Source organism: Vanacampus margaritifer, chromosome 4 (assembly GCF_051991255.1).
Source record: "Vanacampus margaritifer isolate UIUO_Vmar chromosome 4, RoL_Vmar_1.0, whole genome shotgun sequence".
In the NCBI taxonomy this organism is placed as follows: Eukaryota; Metazoa; Chordata; class Actinopteri; order Syngnathiformes; family Syngnathidae; genus Vanacampus; species Vanacampus margaritifer.
Window position 1 is genome coordinate 28,255,404 of NC_135435.1, and position 23,239 is coordinate 28,278,642.

Here is a 23,239-nt window from a genome sequence, read left to right on the forward strand (position 1 = left end):
TCAACAGATTTTGGATCATCTTGGAGATGATACATTTAGTATGTTAATCCTAATCCAGTTACAATAATCCGTAATTATGTAAATGCTAACATCTCATGTGTGTGCATGTGAGTGTGTATATATTACAGCTCGACTGCAAAGATGTATTTATTTTTTTCCCGCGCTCAGCAGCCTGCTGTGGTCTGACCGCACTCTACTAATTGGCTGCTCTTTAACAAAAGCAAACCTCCATTGAGTCCAAGAGAGGGAACACAAAGATAATTCATCTTCAGAATAGGAAACACAAATGACAACAATCAAGCATTTGTTATGACATCAATGATTAGTCCAATTGGAAATGCTTGTACTACATGCATGATCACGGAATTACGCGCTTTGTGTTGTTATTGTTGGGGAGGTATTTTTAGTGTTGTACTTGTCAATTTTAAATTGCAATCCAAAGTGTTTATGGTTGTACATCAAGTCTTGTCATTGTCTTTTATCATCGGTCAAACAATTTTCTAGGTTGAGATATATATATATATATATATATATATATATATATATATATACATATATACCAATATGAAGTCTTGAAAATGGCGGCTTGCTCTCTTTGATGATGCAATGTATATATTATATATATATGTGTGAAAATGACACGTGTGGATTGACCAAAAAGAAAGATTTTTAAAAAATATATATATGAAATTGGTCAAATTGTGTACCCTTGCGGCGATAGCCAATTCTTTATTTATTTATTTATTTATTTTTTTTTTTTTCCTGGAGAGCTCAGTATTGTTCATTCGGTAATTTTACCGATTTGACATGTCATCATCATTGCTCTCTCTTTTTTTATTTTATTTTTTAATATATTCATTAACGACGATAGCCAATTCTTGCCCTTTTAAGATTAGAAATGAGAAGAATTTAGAAATGAGAAAGAAATTAAGAGTAGAACATTGCCATTTATTTCATGCAATTTGAAGGAAAAAAAATGCAATATTGGTTTATGCAGATTTTCTTTAAAATCATTTTTATTTTATGTATCAAAAGTACTAGTGGTTTCGCTACTTATATCGTATCGGTGACTACTAAAAAAAAGTTGTGTACGTCGTACTGATATCTGTCTGGAAAAAAAGTGATATCAAACATCCCTAGTATTTATTTAGTGGAACACATTAAATTGACACTGTATGAACTGCCATGCAAGTTCATTTAACTGTAACTTTTGTTGTCATAAAATAACGGCATTACAATAAATACTCACATGGCTACAAGGTCAAATATTTTATGAACAAGAATGCACAAAATTTGATCCAATCCAAAAGAAATATGTCAAAGGGTAGTCTGGTTTACAATGAATGATGTAGAGTGTGTTTGTGTGTGTGTGTGTGTGTGTGTTACCCCCCCCCCCACCCCCACCCTCTTCTCACATATGTCAGTCCACATGTAAGCCACACCTGCTCTAAAGTGGCAGCAGGCAGAGCGAGCGAGCGAGTGAGCGAGCCAGTCAACTGGAGCGTGTTCCAGCCTGTGTTGTGAGAGGCTGACGAGTCGCTCAAGCAAGCAAACGTACGCCGCCGCCTCTGCTCCCTTCACTCGTTTCTGCGATACCAAACCTGCCAGCTTTTTTTCCACCGCAATCAAACGCGTGTACGATGCTCGTTACTGGAGAGAAATGGAGGATCAACTGCGGCGACTTTGGATTCCTCCAGGCTTGACGTTGGATTTTGGATTTTTACTTTCTGGACTTTCTGCTGTATAATAACATCCTCTTTGCGTCCACTCAGGAAGGTTTGACTTTTTTTTTTTTTTTTTTTTTTAATAAAGGACCTACAAAGCTACTTGGCACCAGGAAACAGGTGGTTTTAAGCTAGTTACTGCTTTTTGAGGAGCTTAGCTAGCCAACATCCAAATGCACGCTTTGTCAAAAAGCGGACGACTTGAGCTAACATCATTCGCTGGATGGGTCACATGCGACCTGTCACAGACAACTTTCCCCCCCAAGTCCTAAGAGCGAAGAGGACGGACGGGACTGCGCGGTCCTCATCACAAAGTGGATCCAGGACTAAGATGCCAGCCATCCTTTTGGCCCCAAGCATGAAGTCGGGACTCCCCAAACCGGTACACAGCGCGTTGCCCATCCCGCAAGTCTCCGGCAGGTCATCGGCTCTCACTTTGCCCGCTGCGCCACTCAAGACCCAAATTCCATCTCTGAACCAGCAGTTGGGCTCGGGATGTCCGCGAGGTCCTCCAAACGTCTCGGAGGTCAGGCGAAATGCGAAGGTCAGGACAAAACCTCTATACAAGTTCACTTTTCTCTTTAAATGTATTTGTTTGCTTAAAGTCAGACGTGTCCCAGCAAATTACATAAGATCGGCTTCAGCACATTTCCTTCACTGGCCCATTTTTTTTTTGGGGGGGGGGGGGGGCTCTTAGATAAAAGGCATGTATAATGCAACAAACAGCCCTACAGTTTCCTTTATGAAGATCACAATGTTAAGTTCATCTATCGACAGCATTGTTTTCCAACTTTTATTGCGCCAAGGCACCCATTTTACACTACAAAAATCTCATGACGCGCCCCCAAAGAAAAATGACACAAAAATATGAATACTGAAGAAATTAAATAACTCTCTCACTCAGACTTTTTAGTCACAGGAAGTCATGACTTATGTTGTTGTATGGCAACAGCTTCTGCCATTTTATTGGTCCGCCTGTCACTATATGTCGCTGGTATAGACAGATATACAAATATACGTGTTATTCACTGCTATTGACGGCTATAGACGTCAAAAATGCATTTGAACTATTTCTATTATTTCTATATTAGTTTAACATTTTTTCCCACTTTTGTTAACAAGAGTATGAAAACCTAAGATTTTTTTTGATTGTATTAGAACAGATATAAAATTTGTGATTAAGTCATGTGATTAATTACGATAAAAAATTGTAATCGCCCGGTGCTCCTAATTTTTAATAATCTTTTCTTTAAAAAAAAAAAATAAAAAAAGATTATTACAAGTTTTTTTTTAAACTAAATACATTTTGGGTTTAAAAGAAAAGATTATTAAAAATTCACTAGTTAACTCACAATTAATCACAAATTTTAGATCTGTTCTAAATGTAGAATTTAAAAAATCTAGGTTTTCATACTCTTAACAAAAGTGGAAAAAAAATAATAAAAATTGTTTAAATGAATTTTTGACGTTTATAGCCGTCAATGGCAATGAATTAATAAAAAAAAAGAGAAAACATTTGAGGGTGTCAGGCGATTAAAATTTGTAATCATAATTAATCGCATGACTTCCCTAGTTAACTCACAATTAATCACACATTTTATATCTGTTCTAAATGTATAATTAAAAAATCTAGGTTTTCATACTCTTGTTAACAAAAGTGGGAAAAAATGTTAAACTAATAGAAATAATTCAAATGAATTTTTGACATCTATAGCCGTCATTGGCAGTGAATGAGTTAACGTTCATATATGTGAACTTGACGCAAAAGCACAAAGTGGAAGAAACAATTTTTGCTTATAAAATGTAATTGGGTTATTTTAGTTGTAAATACTTTGTTGTTGCTGTTGTTTTTTTTTGCATATCTAGAAAATCTCTGTACTAAATCAATATATTAGTAGTAGTGCTACTTTTTTTGACACCCTTTTTTTTTTAGTAGCTATTTTTAGTATATGAAAAATGGATGCCCCCGGGCCGTAGTTTGGACACCGCTGCTCAATATCTTTACAAGATTAAGAATATTGGCTGTGTATGGCTTTTGTTTTGAATTTTTACATTGGAGGCTGCGTCATTTCATGTTCGGGACAGGCTGGTTGTTTCCTTTGAATAACTGCCAAAGAAAAAAAAAAATCCCACCCAATCCAAGTGAGCCGGCACCGGTATGTGCGTCCGTGGTGGTGCTCGTATCAGCGTGTGCCTCCGCAGTCCAGGGTGGCAGCACGTGTCAGCACGGCCACTCTGCCGTGTTTGTTCAATGTTGGCTGCACTTAGCAACCCCGCACAAACGGCCCCAAGGCCGAGGGACGGCTCAGCAGCCTTGTAAGGCAATGAGGAGGCGAACGGTGCGAGCGCGTACCGCCGAGCCAGCGGACGCGTGCTCGGCCACCTGTCCGTACAGTAAGCGAGGTTGCGCTTTGTTTAGGAGAGCAACATGTGAAAGGGGAAGAGCAGCGTCCACTGATGCTAACCCTTCGTTGACGGTTTTCTCACTGACCTATTTTTCAATGACTCTCTCTTTGTCTTTATCTGTCTTTACTGCCTCTCTCCATCCCCACGGTGCTGATAAAGCAGCCGTTTTCACCCTGGGCTGGGTTAGCCTTTGACATTGCATGTACTGTGCTAGCATCCATTTCTCACTAAGCTCCTGTTTTGTGTTGTGAACGTTTGTTCATCCTTCCCTGGAGAGAATCACAATACGGTGTTGTTGTTTTTGAAGAGCTTTGATTTGTATTAATCACTGTTGCCGAGCAGTGCGGGGCGGAAATGATGCATTTTCTATATGAGCACGGACAGATGGCTTGATAGTAATCAGATGTGCATTTTTAGCTGCTCGGGAGTGCATTGTACGTCATTCCGTGGAAGAGGAAGCAGAAAGCATTTTTAACACCCACGGTTGAGGTAAATAAAGTGGACCTCAATCACGAGTGGGTTGAGCATTGAATCATTTCTTGATTTGGTAAAAATGGTAAACCCTTAACTCTAAAGCTTTGACCATTAAATATATGAGAGAAAATTCAGATTATTTGTAAATAGAGTATTTATGGGTCTTTTTTTTTTTTTTTTAAACTTCCACATATGACTTTTGATTTGTGTCATATTTGATACATCCGGTCACAATGCTTTAAATTCGTACATTTATAACTGTCAAAAAATAAATAAACAGACATATCAAACATTAGTATTGCCAAAAATGTACCACGTATTAACAAGTATCGTTGTAGGAGCAATGAAAAGCCATCAGCTGGGTGACACTGCCCTCTAATGGATTATCTGTGCAGTGCATGTGTTAGATCATATATGTCAGGGTTTTAATGGGACAAAAAAATATTATACTCATGAAATAGACGTTATAGGGTTAAATGCACTAGATTTTAGCACGCAGCCTCACCAAAATCATGCACGTTAGGTTCATTGAAGACCCTAAATTGTGTGAGCGTGAATGCTCTATATGGGCCTTTGGCTGGCAAGCAGTCCAGGGTGTACACGCCTCTCGCCCAGTCCGACCCAGTCCAAATAAACAAAAGCCCACGTTCAAAACAAACAAAGCTAATCAAACAAGTTGATCTGAAAGGACGTCATTGGAAGGTTTTATAATCCCCTCCAAAAATATTGGAACAGCAAGGTCGGGCCCTTTTGTTTTTTGTTGTGTCACTCATGATAGTAACAGCAGAGTGAATCCTGAAGTTGACAAAATTTACATTTACAGCTTCATCATGCAAAAAGACAATGACCCAAATCGCACTGCCAACACAGCAAAGCTTTTCAAGGGGAAAAGTGGAAGGTCTTAGACTGGCCAAGTCAATCACCAGACCTTAACCCAAAAGAGCATGCATTTTTCCTCCTGAACAGGAGACTCAAGGGAGAAACATGCAAGAACTGAAAAGTGTTAATTTAATAATGTCTATTCCAAAACTTTTGCTCACTTGAAAAGTGTCTGGCGTCTGGTCGGTGCTGGATTTCACTTTCCTTTCTCTTCTTTGGTCCTTCCTCGGGTCTCCTGACGGCCTCCTGGCTCTGGCTGGGCTCTTTTTATAGGTTTTAGGTGAACTAATTAATACACACTCACATATAATCACCCACATACAAAATAAAAATGAATTTAAAAAAAAAAAAACTTTTTTTTTTTTTTAAAAAAATTCAAAAAAAGAGAGAGCAATGATGATGACATGTCAAATCGGTAAAATTACCGAATGAACAATACTGAACTCTCCAGAAAAAAATCAAAAACAAATAAAAAAAAATAAAAAAGAAAAGTGTCTGGCTTCAAACAAAAGATGGTCTGTCCTGAGTTGTCTAACACATCCAGATGTAATTAGCATGAAATACAAGCTGCAATTCTCAACTTTTGTATGATATTCATCTTTTGATCTAAAGCCCAAATGTCAATGAAAACAAAATAATGGAACTTTCTGTCCAATACTTTTGGACGGGACCCCATATACAGACAGGTCAAACAGAAATGCGCAATAGAAAGTGTTCTATCTGAAATGTCCCAATGGAACGTGCCAGTACTCATCGGAGAGATTAGTGGAGTCGTCTCAAGAGTCTCGTGCTCTCTGCTCCCATCTGGACGGCACACTTGGCTCCGAAACACATCAACATGTTGTGTACACCTCTAAGAAACACTTAATCCATGTTGCCACCGGTCCAGAGCATGTGAGGAGATTCCCTCAGTGTTTACAAGCCAGAGAACACGTCACTAATCTGCATTCTGGGACCACACTGAAGTTGCTTCATGCATGAATTCTGCTTGACAAAAATGCACTGCGACTTTGCTGCCCTCTAGTGTTCATTTTGCGATGCACCTTAGTATTAAACCAGTACATGGTTGGTACAAGGCCACCATTTAAAATGTTTTATTTTTTTTACTTCTTTGCTGTATTGTTTCATTATTTTTTTTCAGTCTAAAATGTGATTTCAATCACACTTTTAAATCAGTTGCAGCACAAAGATTTGTATATTTGTAATGCAAACACTTCACAAACACATCCACATCATTATTAACGTACATACGCACACACCCTCGGGAATGATTTGTCCAATGTGACAGCTTGATAAGCGTCTCCTTTCTTGATAAGTATCTTTTCAGAAAAAAAGGCCATCCCCTGTGTAAACATGTTCTTTATTAGGATCACAATGACGGCTCGGCGCCGCATGGAAGCTGAACTGATCTCAAAATCACATTAATAATAAAATCTATTGGGGAGCCGAAAAGGGTCATTGTTTGGTATTTACAAACGCGATTGCTGTATAAATGAAGCGGGAGTGACAGCCTTTGTGCTTTAACATATTAAATTTCCATTTTTGGTATGACTGGCTGGATGACAGTGACACAGAGGTCCTTTAATAAAACATGCTTCATTATTAAAGATGTGTAATTGCCTTATATTATCATTCTACTCATTTAAATGATTGACATTCAGCATGATATCACAAAGGACTTGTGCATAATTATCGTCCACACAAAGTTAATTATAACTGGAATTGTTTGGTGAAAACATGGCAAAGAAACTTGAAATATTAATGTCTCATCATTCTCATGTTTATTTAACAGCTTTTTTTTAAAAATAGGATTCGAAATGTTTTGAGCTTCTGTATCATTTAATGTCTATTCATAGAGTTATTTTCAAAGTGTGAGAATTATATAACATAATACATCAATATGTACAGACTATATATATATATATATATATATATATATATATATATATATATATATGAAAGAAAGAAATAAAGACTCAAACTGAACAGCTGGAAACACAGTGATAATGATTTGTCCGAAATTAGCCAGTCCTCACCACACGTAAAATCAGTTAAATTCTGGCCCCAAGAACAATAAACACAAGGTAAGTAGTCGAGATAATCCGTTAATCTCTTCATTTCTGTCTCTTTAGTTCAGTATCAGTATTTGTGGATTTCCTGTGTCTGTATTTTTTTTTAAAATCATTCACTGCCATAAATTAATTAAAAAAAAAAGATTATTAAAAATTAGGGGCGACAGGCAATTAATTTTTGTTATCGTAATTAATCGTATGACTTCACTAGTTAACTCACGATTAATCGCAAATTTGATATCTGTTCTAAATGTAAAATGAAAAAATATTCTAGGTTTTCATACTCTTGTTAACAAAAGTGGGAAAAATATATTAAACTAATAGAAATAGTTCAAATGAATTTTTGACGTTTATAGCCGTCAATGGCAGTGAACGTTAATGTGATGGTGCAAAACATTAACTCTGACGACCATCAAAAGCTAACAGTCACCATTGGAACATTCGCACTGAGTCGACTGTTTTATGGCTTCTCCGATCATTTTGAAGTCTGAGAGTGAAAAGCTCGGCGACTGATGTGCTGCATTGGATCGCTAATGTTCTCCTCCCTGCCCAGGGGAAGACAGATTGACTGGGGAGGGCGGTCTGCCGCTTTTATTTTTAAATTGACATTAACACGACAAAAGACCGCACATGTGCTTCCTTAGAAGGTGCAGCAAGGTAATAGTTGATAGTTAATAGAGATTACATTGTTGCAGTGTGATTATAATAAACTGCCAGAGTCCAAAAGTCCTGAATTGGATTCTCTTCAATGGAATTTTGTCATTTGTTTTAATTCAACTAGCACATAACTTTGCCTTAGGAAAGTCTGCTAATGTAATAGTAGGCGTAATGCAAAATACCTTAAGTGGGCTAACACCTAGCATTGATGTTTTGGGATTGCATACAGTCAAGCAATGCATTTTTGAACACAAACAATGCTGCAACGCATCCAAGTGCAAACAATTTTATAATACTCACAGACATATATTATTTATTTTCTACAGCAAATATGACTTCATTTTAATAATAATTGTGACCGTCTCTATTATGTATAACTGTATTGACTGTATTATACTGGCTCCGGTAGACAAGGGTTTGCACACTAGGAGAAATTAATCCTGATCATGATCAAACTATATTGTATTTAATTAAATTATATTTTTACACTACAATTCTATAGAGTGCTATTTTTCTTGTTATAAAAATGTTTTGTGCGAAGCCGGAACAGATTAATGGCATTTACATTCGTTCCAATGGCAAAAGATGATTTGAGATGTTTTGCGTTAGAGAACATGCTGAACTTGAAGGTGAAGGCACCACCATATTAGTATTAGTGTACATTGTGCATGACAAGGAAGGAATTGACTGCTTCGTCTACAATTTTATGGGAAATGACCGTCCAGAGTCTCCCGCATTGAGCTGTTGGGAAATGTGTGCTTTCATCCACTTGCATCCCGTTTTAGCTCAAAGGGAATAAATCAGATTTGTACTCATGGATTTATTTTGGGATAATTGTGCCATGACTTCATGAGAGAACTGTTCTCGCTGCAATCCATAACTTTTTTCATATAGATTTTTTTTTTTTAATTTAAAAACTGAGTTCCTTTTTTTTTTCTTCTTCTTTTTTTTTTTTTTCTGGAGAGCTCAGTATTGTTCATTTGGAAATTTTACCGATTTGACATGTCATCATCATTGCTCTCTCTTATGTATTTCTGGACTAAAGTCTTAGAAAAACTTTCCGCTATTTTGGACTGTAGGATACCTTTATCTCCAAACTTGTGTTTGCTAGGTGACCTAACAACAACTGACTTACCACATAAACAATTTCAATCTACACTTGTAGCCCTTACTTACTATCGCTAAAAAAAAACAATTCTTGTTAACTGGAAAAATAAACAAACTCTGAATATCGACCAATGGTCTAACCTCCTCATAAATCACATTTTAATGGAAAAAATATCTGCCTCAAATAAAAACCAAATATCAAAATTTATAGAAACATGGTCTACGTATATAGAATTTTTTTTATATATATATATATATATATATATATATATATATATATATGTGTATAAAAAAAATTTTTTTTTTATTATTATTATTTTTTTAATAAAAAATTTAAAAAAACAGAGCAATGATGATGTCAAATCAAATGAACAATACTGAGCTTTTCTGCGAGAAAAAAAAAATCATTGCTCTCTCTTTTTTTTATTTAAATTTTTTTAATAAATTTTTTATTTTTTTATTTTGTATGTGGGTGTGTGCGTGCGTGTGAGTACTGTGGAGTTCTTAAAGTCACTAATCACATTTACACTTTATTTGAAGGATGCAAACAATCCAATAACATTTGGCTCCAGTCGTGACCTCATCTCCGCCTAATGCGTCTCGATCGGATTCCACTTCCTGTATAGTTGTCCCTCGCCTTCCTGTGTGAAGTCATCGCTGAGCGTAACCATATTAATTAAGCTCCAGCATCTGCTTCTCCTGAGTCAAGCATCCCCTCATTGATCTCCCCTCCAAGGTGCCTTCCCGCTTTCAATTCCCCCCCCCTGCTTTCCGTGCACTAAAGTTGGCGCGGGGCTCCCCTCGGCGCAGACAGGAGGGTCATTGTGAGAGGCGCCCACTGGGGGAATGAGGCGCTTCAACTAACGCAATCAGCTCCATCTCATGATGGAAGCGAGAGGCGGTGAAAGCAGGAGTCGCGGCTCGTAGGGATCGGTCGCAGGGGCTGAAGTCATTCTCCCCGGAGGCCCGTGGCCAAGGTCACCTCAGGCCAGGAGATTGCTTGTAAACCGATATGACCTCTGCATTTAGAGGGAGCGGAGAAGCGGTGATGTCAAGCTGTTGTTCCGAGATTTGATGCAACAAAGTATTGTGTTTGACATCATTGGGAATACCAACAAATAGCCAAAAGCGTATACGGTGTGGGGTGTGCCCAAAAAAATCAATTCTCATAAGAATCGCGATTGTCATTTAGTACGATTCAGAATCGATTTTAAATGTCACAAAACCGATTTTATTTAAATAATTTCATACTGCCTTGCCCTTGTTTGTGCGTGCCTTTATTGGGAGTGCTGTTCATGTTGTACACGATCTGGCCACTAGGGGGCAGTGTGGTTCCGCGCATTCTGATACACTATTAAGTTGTAGCCACATTAGAGAGTAGAAGGAAAAAGTCACGATCAAATTGTTCCAACAAAAGTTGTTAGTATTTTTTTGCAGCGTAGGAAGAGCATATGCCGGTGAGTAATGTTAAGATACTTCTCTGTATACATTCCTGAAGCATTTTGTATGAATAGCCGTTCTTTTGAGTAGCGCGCTAACTAACGTTAGCGAGTCAGACTTGAGATTTGGTTCCCAGTCAGCTGCAGAATAGATTTCAAAATTCTGCTACTGGTCTATAAATCACTGACTGGTTTGGGTCCTTGAATATGTTGATTGAATGCTAACCCTAGCAGGGCTCTGAGATCTGCAGACTTGGGTCAACTAGTGGAGCCCAGAGTTTGATGTAAACATGGTGAAGCTGCATTTAGATGTTATGCTGCACACCAATGGACTAAGCTGCCAACAGAAGTGAAGTTAGCCCCGAGTGTAAATGCTTCTAAAACCAGGTTAAAACCTTTTTTTCTGCTTTTTTCACCTATATCTTTGATTAAGGTCTTTTAAACCTTTTTGAATCATGTTTTTTTCTAAATGCTTTTAAAGTTTGCTATCTAATGTTTTAACATTGTCAATGTACGGTTTTTTTTTGGTAAATATTCTAAGCTACTTTGGTTTTCTATGCTCTGCCTGTGAATGTTAACCGCTGTGTTTGTTTATACTTATCGGTGTTGTCTTTCTTTGTGTAAAGCACATTGAGTTGCCTTGTGTACGAAATGTGCTCTAAAAATAAACTTGCCTTGCATTTTGAATTCAACATCAAAATGATTTAAGCAATCCATAAATGTTAGGTTTTAGTTTAATTGCAGCAATGATAAATTAGGGTAGTCCAATTGAAACCTTTGCTTTATGGACCTGATCTTAACCATGATGTCCGCTTCGCACCGAACCCACAACATGTTCAATCTGCAACTTTTACAATGGGACTAATGTACATGTATTGCCCCGGGGTTTCCTGCCCGGCACGGCCCACAGATGTCCATATAATACAAAATGATGTGTTCATTATTGGCGTTTCTGGGTTGGGGGGGGGAGGAGTGGGTCATTCTCAGCGTTGATGGATGTGACCAATTACAGTAAATGAGCATCATCGTGATTCGTGTAGAGTCGTGAGAAAGTACTGCGGTATGTTCATGTGTTCATTAAGATTTCATAGCCAGAAAAAAAAAAGAAGAAAAAAAAAGATTTCATAGCAAGCGCCTTCTTCCGGGGTTCAGTATTACAATGTAAAGTGATTCAAAATGTTACTTAAAAAATATTCAAACTTTATTTTGATGACATATTACTGCAATTATAAGTATTTTTTATTTTTTTTTAACAAATACATTCATTAATGAAATACTTGAGTACTATCGCCATTATGTGAAAATCAATGTGATCTACGCAAGAGGAAGTCAATAAAAAGCACCGTTAGTGTCCACTTTGCCTAGCGATATTGTCCCCTTGCTTTTGTGTTCTGCTCTTTGGCCTCAGCGTGTCCATATGTCCTACAACAACCCCCCCCCCCCCCTCTGTCTCCCACAAGAAGCAAACAGCCAGGCAGCAGGGCCACCCCAACCCGCTTGTCGACACGCCCACCCTCCCTGGGAGAGCAGTGCTGGGGGATCCCCCCCAAAAGACAAAGGCTCCTCCACATTGGGGTTATCCCCCCTTTTGTTGCTGAAGGCACAGATTTATCTGCGGCTGTGAAAGGCACCAAATCCTGGCCCATTCACTGCGGATCTACTTAATGAGCTTGTTCAAGTCTATGCTAAAACACTTAAACACAAACCTTAAATGCTGACATGTTTTCTGCTTCTGGAGTCTTTAAATCAATGCTGGTTAGGGCCAATAGGGGACTGAACACAGGATGTGGGAAATGTCCTTGTTAGCACCTTGCAGTGGTCTTTATAGAGGGCACGCTCTAAAAACAGTTGGGTCAGAAATAACCCAACTATGGGTCAAAAATGGGATGACCCTCTACTTGGGTCAATTTGACCCAACTTTGAGTCAAGAAATGGGTCTTTTAGTGTAAAACAACTCATAAATATTGGTGAGATCATTTAGTTGGGTCAAAAAATTGGGTCATTTTGTATAAAACAACCCAGAAAGTTGGGTCAAATTGACCCATGAAGTGGATCGGTCCATTTTTGGATCCATAATTGGGTTACTTTTGACCCTACAGTTTTTAGATTGCATATTTGAACAAACTCCACCCACAGAATTATTCCAATCATCTTCAAACTTTGGGTGTTTCATCTAAATATGTTTAAGGCGAAAAGTTATTGAAAAATATGGCTGTACAATTATTTGAAATTTAATTACAATTTCAATTATTACGCTTCGCAATTACAAAATTAGCATAATCGTAAACCAAAATGAAAGATTGTTGATACAACTTTTTAATTGTTTAAATGTATGTATTTACACCTTTTTCAAATTTTAAAGTAACTAATGTAATAAATCTTGTTTAGTGAAAATAAAAACTTTAATAAAATAATTATAATGTTTCAAAGAAATTCATTTGTCTTAATATTTTTTACGTTTAAACATTTTCTTGTTTTGGACCAAAAAACAAAATGATCGTCTAATCGTGATTTGAGTGGCTTCGTGCCAGTGGCTAAGTTTGACTGCCGGTTATAGGCCATAACAGGAAGTAAATAAAATTGTGAGTTGTTTTTTTTTAACGCTTTAGAGACTTTAAATTAATCTCCAGAGTTAATGCTTTAATTTTGACTCATTAATTTTTTCTACAGTTTGTGAGGTTACGATGTCCTTATGACATTTGGCACAGTCACGGTGCCGTGGTGATGAAGACTTTGTTGGTTATAGGCCATAACAGGAAGTAAATAAAACCGTGTTAACTGAGTTTTTTTTTTTAAACGCTTTTGAGACTTTAAATTCATCTCCAGAGTTAATGCTTTAATTTTGACTCATTAATTTTTTCTACAGTTTGTGAGGTTACTATGTCCTTATAACATTTGGCACAGTCACGGTGCCGTGGTGATGAAGACTTTGTTGGTTATAGGCCATAACAGGAAGTAAATAAAACCGTGTTAACTGAGTTTTTTTTTTTTTTAAACGCTTTAGAGACTTTAAATTAATCTCCAGAGTTAATGCTTTAATCTTGACTCATTTGTTTTTTCTGCAGTTTGTGAGGTTACGATATCCTTATAACATTTGGCACAGTTACGGTGCCGTGGTGATGAAGACTTTGTTGGTTATAGGCCATAACAGGAAGTAAATAAAACCGTGTTAACTGAGTTTTTTTTTTTTTTAAACGCTTTAGAGACTTTAAATTAATCTCCAGAGTTAATGCTTTAATCTTGACTCATTTGTTTTTTCTGCAGTTTGTGAGGTTACGATGTCCTTATAACATTTGGCACAGTTACGGTGCCGTGGTGATGAAGACTTTGTTGGCCCACTAACTTGTCATTTACAAGGAAACAAGGTCAAAATGTGTTGTTAGTAACTACCAGATGGTTGAAATTTAGTCTCTGGCCCTCAATAAGATATTTAGCTTTTTAAATTCTTCGTAATGGTCATCATGCTTTATAGGTTAGGCCTGTCACGGCCTTTTTTTAGATTTCCTATATCCATAACTGTTAAAAGTGAATTTCGGTGCGTTAAATATGAATAGCGTACAAATTCTTCAGTCTTGCTATTTTAGTTTTACGCAACATCCCACATTTCATGATCAACGTTTATTCGTGGCTGGACTATTATTGTTAACTTCCTGATGCTTATGGCACTTTGCTTCGGCCTGCTGGAAGTGATCAAGCGTCCCCCTAGAGTGGGAACTTCTCGTGAATCTTGGGCCTTTCCCAAAATGTGAAGTTCAGCTTGTCATTTGTGGTTGGCGGCATGCGGGGTGCGCGCGTGCGTGTGTGTGCACACACGCGGCTGGAACACGCTCAAACGGAGGGCGTCCTGCGCTGTTTCACACACACACACACACACACTCACACGTAGAGAGAATACTTTGGTTATGAGCACTGGGTTCACATACACACAAATACGCACACGCGCAGCTGCAGTGTGTTGCGGGTGACGGCTGATCAGAGAGTGGGACGCTGCGTCGCCGCGAAGAGAAAATAAATCTTGGCGCTTTTTCAACCTACAGCAAAGGGACTGGTTGAGAAATAATAAATAGTAAGGAAACACTGTCGGGTTTTGGAGGTTTGGCCTCTGTGATGGGCGCTATGCAGTTTCTTCACTCTTATCAAGGGTGCACCGATCCCCTTTTTTTTTTGTCCTCACTTTTTGCCCCGGAGGGGGTTGTCCACCGGGGGAGGGGTAACACGAGGTTAAGAGGTCTGTCCCTTTTTCTCTCTTTCTCCTCCCATATGACCAACGGCCCTTTGAAGAGCAATAACACAATGTGTTGCCGTGGGTGTCCTTGGAGGTGGGGGCGTGTTGCCCAACGGAGGATCCACTCCTCCTTCCTGTTTGAGCAAATTTGCTTTGGCCGCCGGTCCGAGTGGCAGCAGAGGCCACATCGCTCCGCTTGCCTTTCACTTTCTTATTTATTTTCCCCTCCAGTCGGCTACTGGAGTGGGTGGAGAGAAGCTGTAGGTGCTTAGCCACTCCCCAACACGGGCTTATAGAGACCTGCTGGGGGCTCCAGCAAGCAGCGCTGAAGTCATTTCCACAAGGTGCATTGGTTAGACCTTCTTCTGGATCTCTTTGCCCTCCGTGGATTCTTGTAATCTCTTCCTGTTTGCGGACTGTGGAGCTTTTTGGAATGAAGCGCCGGCACCGAGCTGTGATGGTTGCTGCTTGGCCCCGCTTGGCCCCGTTGCTGTCCTCCTCCATGTGAGGCAGGTGTGCGTTCCTCTAAAAGAAGAGAAACATGAGTTTGATGCTGTGTCGTTTGGAGCCGAAGAGCCTTACAATGAAACTGGTAGGCGGCATGCTTCACTCGGTATAATAATTCAATGCAAGTATTTTTATGGAGTGGGATTTTGATTGTCATTGAATTAATTAGAGGGTCCATATGTTTATGTCATTAGTTGGGTCCATCCACCCATTTTTATTAGTTTTCAAGAACTGTGAAAATTAAACAGAATGGAAACGTTAGAAATTCGAAAAAGGGCCCAAAATTCGCAAAAAAAAAAACGTTTTTACGCTTCGAGGGGGTGGATTATTTTTTTTTAATTACTTTATTTAACAAATTGAAATCAAAAGCCAAAACATGGCAAACATAAAGCAAACAATAATCATCATCACAGTCAATTTACAATCTCACAAAAACAGTAAAGGAAATGGAAAAAATAAATAAATAAATTGCCATGGGTCTTAAACTAAGAAATATTAAAAACACCAAAATGAGAACACAATATCAAGAGCTTGACAGCCTTCTTATTTATGGAAGTAGAGATGGACTGTAAATAATTTTGACTTTGACAAATTTACACCTATGAATACACAATTTAGCAAGATATATTAAAAGATTAATCAAATAATATTGTTTTACAAATGAATTGTAATAGTTCAAATTCGGTAAGGAAAGGCGGTGGATTTTGAAGCGTATCGAAAAAAGGAAAATGCAAATTTTGGCTGTGGAAAAAGTATTTGCAAATAAACGGGGACAAGACCGGATACACGTCGCACGTTTTTACCGGATATTACGTCACGCGTATGTTTGTAGTCACAAAGCAATGGCGGACGATAAAGTAAGGTATGTTTGGGAAGACGACGAAACAGAAATATTTTTGGAATTAATTAAAGAAGCGAATATTAATGCTATTTTAGATGAAAAACAGCAAAGAAACGCTAGGGTTAATCAAGAATTACAAAAGCAAACACATACGACGTCATCGCACGGCGCAGTCACTTCCTGGTCTTCTTCTTCTTCTTTCAAATTACTGGTGGATCACATCTCTACGGTGTATAGCGCCACCTACAGCGGCGGAGTCCCCTCTCAATATTCGCAAAAGAAGAACAGATGGAAACGGGCATAAGTTGCATGTCCTTCATGTTCATTTTCAGTAAATTCGCTTAAAAAATTCCAAACAATTGAATGGAAACCTGACTATTGTGACTTCCAGCTTTGAAGACTTTTTTTTTTGTTGATACACCAATAAAACTTCTTGCTTCACCAGCCTGAACCTTACAAGTTGCGGTTTTGTGAGTCCAAAACTGGCTTCATTTTAATGTTTGTGCTTTTTCCTTTCTAAGCATTTCCAAGAAAAGGACCGGTTTTCTTTCTCCTTTTTGCTGCATAGATGGTAAATATTGAGCAGGATCTGGGACACTGTGATAAAAACAGGGCAGGGCAGGTGCAAAGCAATCATGTGGCGTGACTAGATGAGAAAGCATAGCTTTGTAATATCTGCGTTGTGTGATTGGTACAATTGCAAGTTTAACGGTATCGAGTATATCCAATTGAGTTTCTTTTCCGGCTCGCTCTCCCTGCGTGTGTTCCTCAGACATGGTCCTTATCTGGATCTGCTGTGAGACCACAGAGGAAGAGGAGATGGAAGCCGGGCCAGGTTATTACCAGAGTCTTAAGATCAGTTGATAAGAATGCTGCTTTAATTACACACCACTAACCTCCTCACAGCGGGGCGGACGAGGGGGTTGCTGGGCCATGGGGTCAGTGTGTGTGTGTGTGTGTGTGTTTACGAGCCTGCACACTTGAACCTGTGGACACGCTTCCAAAAATTACAATGACCTTTCTTTTTTCTTATGAAGTGCAATCAATGTCCATAATCCTTCCTGCTCCAATCCTGACCTATTGATTATTGACAGTCGAGGTGCTCAGGCTCCAATACAGATTGATAAACAGATGAATGCACATATTTGGTTTGTGAGTGTAACCTGATGGCACAAGTCGAGGGACTCAATGATGTCAGTGTCATTTCAGGTGTTGTCATCAAAATGTGCCCACATGCAATCCGTTGCATAAAATTCATCAGCTCATTTCAGGTGTTAAAAGCTTTGTGAGGAAATGGAAAGAGCAGCAGCAGCTACAGGAGTATCCGTATCGAAAGGTTGCCAGTTGACGTGACACAACTGACAGACTGCTACTACTACTCATAGCTTCAGGCAACATGTCTCAGCAATAGTCTCGTGTTTAGACTCCGGGACCAGACAGGAAGCTTGTATGCAGCTGCACACAACAGTCTTTTGGAGACCCAAAATCAGAATCTTAACCCTTGAGAACCCACGGGGTCAAATTTGGCCCCTATAAATTCTGCTACTCAAATAGCAAAGACCTTTTTTTTTTTTTTTTTTTACAAATTTAACTTCAAATGTCCAGAGTGCCACTTCTGACCCCTGCATGGGGCCATCTAGTGGATGAATATTGCACTTACATGAGCCAGAGTGGTGGTGACAAGATGGCTGCTGGCAACATGCTGTTTTGTTGAGCTGGAAATCAATCCAAACAAAACCATCTTCTCAGCAAACCATCAGATGGTAAAATTGTGTGTTTTTTTTTGTTAATCTATTTCATATCATGTTGCAGAATGCCTAGGAGTATGTTTTATATAAATATTTTGATAAATAAGCAACTCTGAGCTAGTTCAAAAAACAAGGGTTAAAATTGAAAAAACATATTTTGGTCTCATTTAATGTATAATTCATAATTTTCCAAAGAAGAAAAGGGTTCTTGGGTTCTCCAGGATTAAAAAACAAATAACTATATAAGTATCTCATCTAAAACAGAGGACGTCACATTCATTCACGAATTTTGTCAGACTCTCAATTGAGAAACTGGAGCCATCAAGAAATTATGTATTGGGTGCAAGTGTATCTATTTTGAGGGAAACGTTTTTCCACACCGCAGCAGTTATTTTCAACCTCGTCCCTTCGCTTTCTGATAGATGCTTCCCATATTCCAAATTGCAATGCCAAGTAGTTAGGACTCCCATGTGCCCACTACGGCCGCCATGGCTCACAAAGCCACACAGCTTTCATGTGCCAAACCCGGAGCAAGCAGTGACATGACGGTTTGAGCGCTCTGTGGTCTGAAGCCACTTCACAGGGGTGTGTGTGTGTGTGTACTACAGAAAACAGAAGCCCCACACAGAGAAAACCAGGCTGTTTCGTGCTGGGGACAGAGAAGAAGCAGTGCTTCAGACGATGCAGTTTTGAGTATACAGAATGGAGATGCTGCCTGCTTTATGATGTGACTATAGCGGAGCTGAAGTCAAACACCCTTGAGTATATACAGGACAGAATTTTTCAAATGGTTGCAAAAACATTGAAAAGTGATTATGGCAACAATTTGACCCTCAAACTTCATTTCCTTTGGGCAGAATTGGCGTCAAAGGTTCCGCTGGCTGCTTAATGTGACATTGTAAACTTTAACAGTGTTTGATGTTAGCAGCTCTTTGGTGATTGCCAGCAATTTAGTGTGCCTGATCCCCAAGTGTTGCACTGACAAAGTGGCTAACACAGGTGTGTCGCATGTGCTGTAAACACATGACTTTGAGGTTTAATCATTAAACTAGTTGTTATGACTGTGTTTTGGTTGGTTCATGAGGTCATTGTTGTGTTGTTTTGGTCCTGTATTTGTTTCCTTGTGATGATTGTGAGAGTTGCTATGTCCCTTGTGACGATGATGTTGTCAGTTGCTATGTCCCTTGTGACGATGATGTTGTCAGTTGCTATGTCCCTTGTAATGATGACGCCAATTGTTATGTCCCTTGTGATGATGATGATATTGTCAGTTAATATGCAGTGTATATGACCCTTGTGATTATGTTGTCAGTTGCTATGCAGTTGATATGTCCCTTGTCATGATGATGGCATCAGTTGCTATGTCCCTTATGATGAGGATTTTGTCAGTTGCTACGCAGTTGCTATTAAGATTCACTGATTGTCACACCCATCTAAGTGGGGGGCGAAATTCATTCTCCGCATTTGACCCATCCCCTGAGGGAGCGGTGAGCAGCAGTAGCGGCCGCGCTCGGGAATCATTTTGTGATCTAACCCCCCCCCAATTCCAACCTTTAATGCTGAGTGTCAAGCAGGGAGGCAAATGTCCCATTTTAGAGTCTTTGGTATGACCCGGCCAGGGATTGAACCCACGACCACCCAGTCTCAGGGCGGACACTCTACCACTAGACCACTGAGCTGGGCCCTACGTCCCCTGTGATGATGATGTTGTCAGTTGCTATGTCCCTTGTGATGATGATGATGATGATGATGATGATGCCAGTTGCTATGTATCTTGTGATGGAGATGTTGTCAGTTGCTATGCAGTTGCTATGTCCCTTGTGATAATGATATTGTCAGTTGCTATGCCCCTTATTACTCTAGACATATAGAATTGTGCTTTGCCACAGCAGGAGTTACTGTGAGTGTTAGTTTTGTCCGTTTTTTTTTTTCTCAGCACGTCAAAGTTTCTTATTGATGCTCTTCCATGCAAGCTGTTCTTCCGTGTGTTCGAGTTTACTTCCATGCATCCATCCCTGCTCGGCCAATCATAGGGCACATAAGGTCAAACCATCATTCATAATGGAATACACAACTTACGAGTCTTCATTTAACCGAACACGCATATCAACTACCGGATCCCTTCACTCTATCTTAGAAGAGGCAATCTGTTTTGGTACAAAAACACAAATCCTATCGTCCATCTAGTGAATATCGCGATCGCTATTGGGGAGGCTCGCCTTCGTGTGACTTTGAGAGAGAGAGTGAGAGAGTGAAAGGTTTATTTAGCTGGTGTTGGAGCGTGGTGAGTGTTAACTACGAAGCAGTGTGAAGAGTAGACATGACGAAATATATACACAGCAGCGTTGAGGGAGAGTCCGCGTGGAGGTCCTAAATATACTCTTTGCACTTGACTTTCACGAGGAAGCACTCATGTGTCTTGGAGCCGCAGTGGTTTTTTGCCTCGACCTGTCTTCATCCAGGTGACACATGGCAGAGTGTGGTGACCTCAGGGTGCCGGCCAGGACCTACAGTCGCTTCTCCTGCCACAACTACAAAGTGGTAAGGACGATAAGATTCAAGGAAAGGCGACAAATCGAGATTTTTTTGGTATTATCAGTAAGCGATCATTGATGATATTTATCATAAGATTTATCATTACTTTGAAAATGGTGAAAAAGACAAATAAGTTAAGACTATTCCACGATAGCCTGGCTTGCCTTCACAGCAATTATGGAGTGCAGAGAGAGAGAGAGAGAAAGGGTCAGCTTGAAATAGAAATATCGAGGGTGGAGACCGCTCAAGGAGCAGCCAATTTATTTATTTATTTATTTTTATAGAAGCTCCCTGACAGTGGCAGATAACAGAGACTGAAATGGAATTTAATTCAAACTCATGTTCAAACCGTGGTGAGTTGAAGATCTTCTGTGTTTCCGTTTGCTGAGAAACTAGAAGAAATGAGTGTTGTTGAATGAACACTTCCCGGCTCACAAAGTAAGCCTCTCGTGAGAGATAGCCTTTTGAAACCGCTTTGTTCAGTATCGTTCCTTCTCATGTTAGAAGATTACTGCATAATGGTGTGTTAAATGCAGAATTTAGCTAATCCACTGGACCTTGAAATTAGTAAAACTATTAGGCACAAAACTTATCTACATAATGGTTTTCTGGTAGATCTGTGCTGTTAACACTTGAGAGAAAAGTGCAGAGGTGGTGTTTTGTGCTCTCACCATGTGAAAATGACAGAAATGGAACTGATGTTATTTTTAAATGCTTGAACACAGTCACAATAATCCAGTGAGGAAGTAGTGGAAGAAACCACAAGATAACTACAGCGTACTGTCTGTCTGCAGTCCAGGCATGCGAACGAATGGTGGTGAATGTTTGAATGCCACGTCCGTTCACAACACGGTCTGCCGTATACTGTACGTTGGGAAGAGAACGTTCGTGAAAGCTGCGTGCGCGCTTCGTCCGAGCAGATGGGAATATTTGGCTCGCTAACGCTATCCTAGCAACAGAAATATTTGCTAGGCTGTTTGCCGGTTTACGCCATGCTAGCAATAAACGAAAGGGAATGTCCAGACTAGCTTAGCGCTAGCTAGCTAGGAAGAGGCATGTAGCAACGTAGATGGATTTAAAATGGGACGGAAGAGAAAAACATCCTTTGTTCTGCCCTTGGCCATGTTAAAGTTATTTTAAACTAAAAAGGTTAACCTTCCCGTGTGTTGATAACAGTCCAGTAGTAGGCATTACTCTTCTACGTTTAAATAAGAAGTGAATATGGCTTTGTAAACAAGCTAACGCACTAGCTACTCCATTTACCAATAGATTTTTTATTTGTCGGACTACGACAGCTTTAAAAACTTTTGATACATTCTCAGAGTGGTATTCATTTTATTTTAAAACGTGGTAGCTTGCAGTGGTGTTGAACTACAGCGCAGTTATATTTTGCTGCAGTGATTTTGATGGAAAACAAGCAGCTTCCTCTTCCTCTTGCTTCACTCTGCCCTTCGACTGAAGGGCAATCTTTAACTGAGATGCCTCGTTTTCCTGGCTCATGCCAGGCTGACCCCGCAGTGCAGGGCCTCTAAGCATGCGTCATGAGTCTTCTGTGTCTCGCGCCGCCTGGTGACTCAGCAAACAGGGTTCGCAGGGGGTGCTTAGATGTGAGGCTGATTTGCATGTTTGCATCTGAATGAATGAATTATCAGCGCTTGTCACTAGTTCTGAAGAACTCAATTAGACGTTGACAAGTATAACCTGGAATTATTGTCTCATCTTCCTGCTTTGTTTTTTTTTGAAAATTATCATACATGACAAAGATGTAAATCCTACATTGGTGTAAAATTTGTCACAAGCTTTGTTCATAATTAGGAAAAAGTCCTAGTTGTAAATTTACGACATGCATACATCAGATCAGCACATGATAGTTGCCACAAACTCCTGACCTGTTATGTTGCCGGCTTGAATCATGGGAATATCCCCGACAGTAGAACAATTCTCCAAAAGTGAAGAGAGGTTTAGGTTTAGAATGTTGAGAAACTTTTACAGTAGCTAATTGTATTCATCTAAGAGTGTACCATTAGACATGCTTATTTTATTAGTAATTAAGAAAACTAATGTCTTATTTTAGCATACATTTTACTTTTGGTTTTATTTTTTTAAGTTTTTTAATATGTAAACTAAAATGCTGTAATTTTTGGAGTGAGTAGGCAAAGAGGCCAGCAATGCTTTCCAGCCACTACACAAATTAATAAGCTTTATTTATATATCTTATTTCACACACAAGGTAACTCAATGTGCATCGCATATTTAAAAATACAACTTTTTAAAACATTTACAAGCAAAGAGTTAAGACATTTTCGACAGTCGTAAAATAATGGTGACGAACTTTAATTTATTGATGACGGAAGCGCCGTTAAATTAACAATGACAGTGCGACGGACTGACAATGACGGACATTTAAAAGCAAAGTAAAGACGTTTTAAAAAAAAAGCAGCTTACTAAATTTTCTAAAAGAACATACAGTATAGTGCAAAAAGAAGATTTTAGAAAACTTGATTTTGTCACTTCTCTTCTGTTGGTGTACAACATAGCAACTAAACGCTGCTTCACCATGTTTGCTTTGACCTCTGGGCCCCACTAATGGACCCTGAGTCTGCAAACCTCGCTCAAAGAAAGCAA

The 23,239-nt window shown here is 39.1% G+C and overlaps 1 protein-coding gene across 7 annotated transcripts in view; it reads left to right on the top strand.

Moving 5' to 3' along the window:
- nav2a (neuron navigator 2a) overlaps positions 1-23,239 on the top strand; it is a 174,675-nt gene that overhangs the window by 69,800 nt on the left and 81,636 nt on the right. For 3 of the 7 annotated variants that reach the window (XM_077564145.1, XM_077564146.1, XM_077564144.1), the window contains exon 1: positions 1,477-2,268. The exons of 3 other annotated variants lie outside the window; for them this stretch is intronic. In XM_077564145.1, coding sequence (XP_077420271.1) covers positions 1,948-2,268 — 321 coding nt within the window. In that variant the 5' untranslated portion in view covers positions 1,477-1,947. Of the gene's footprint in view, positions 1-1,475; positions 2,269-23,239 lie in introns of those variants that run through there. One more of the 7 variants, XM_077564143.1, reaches the window with a different exon arrangement.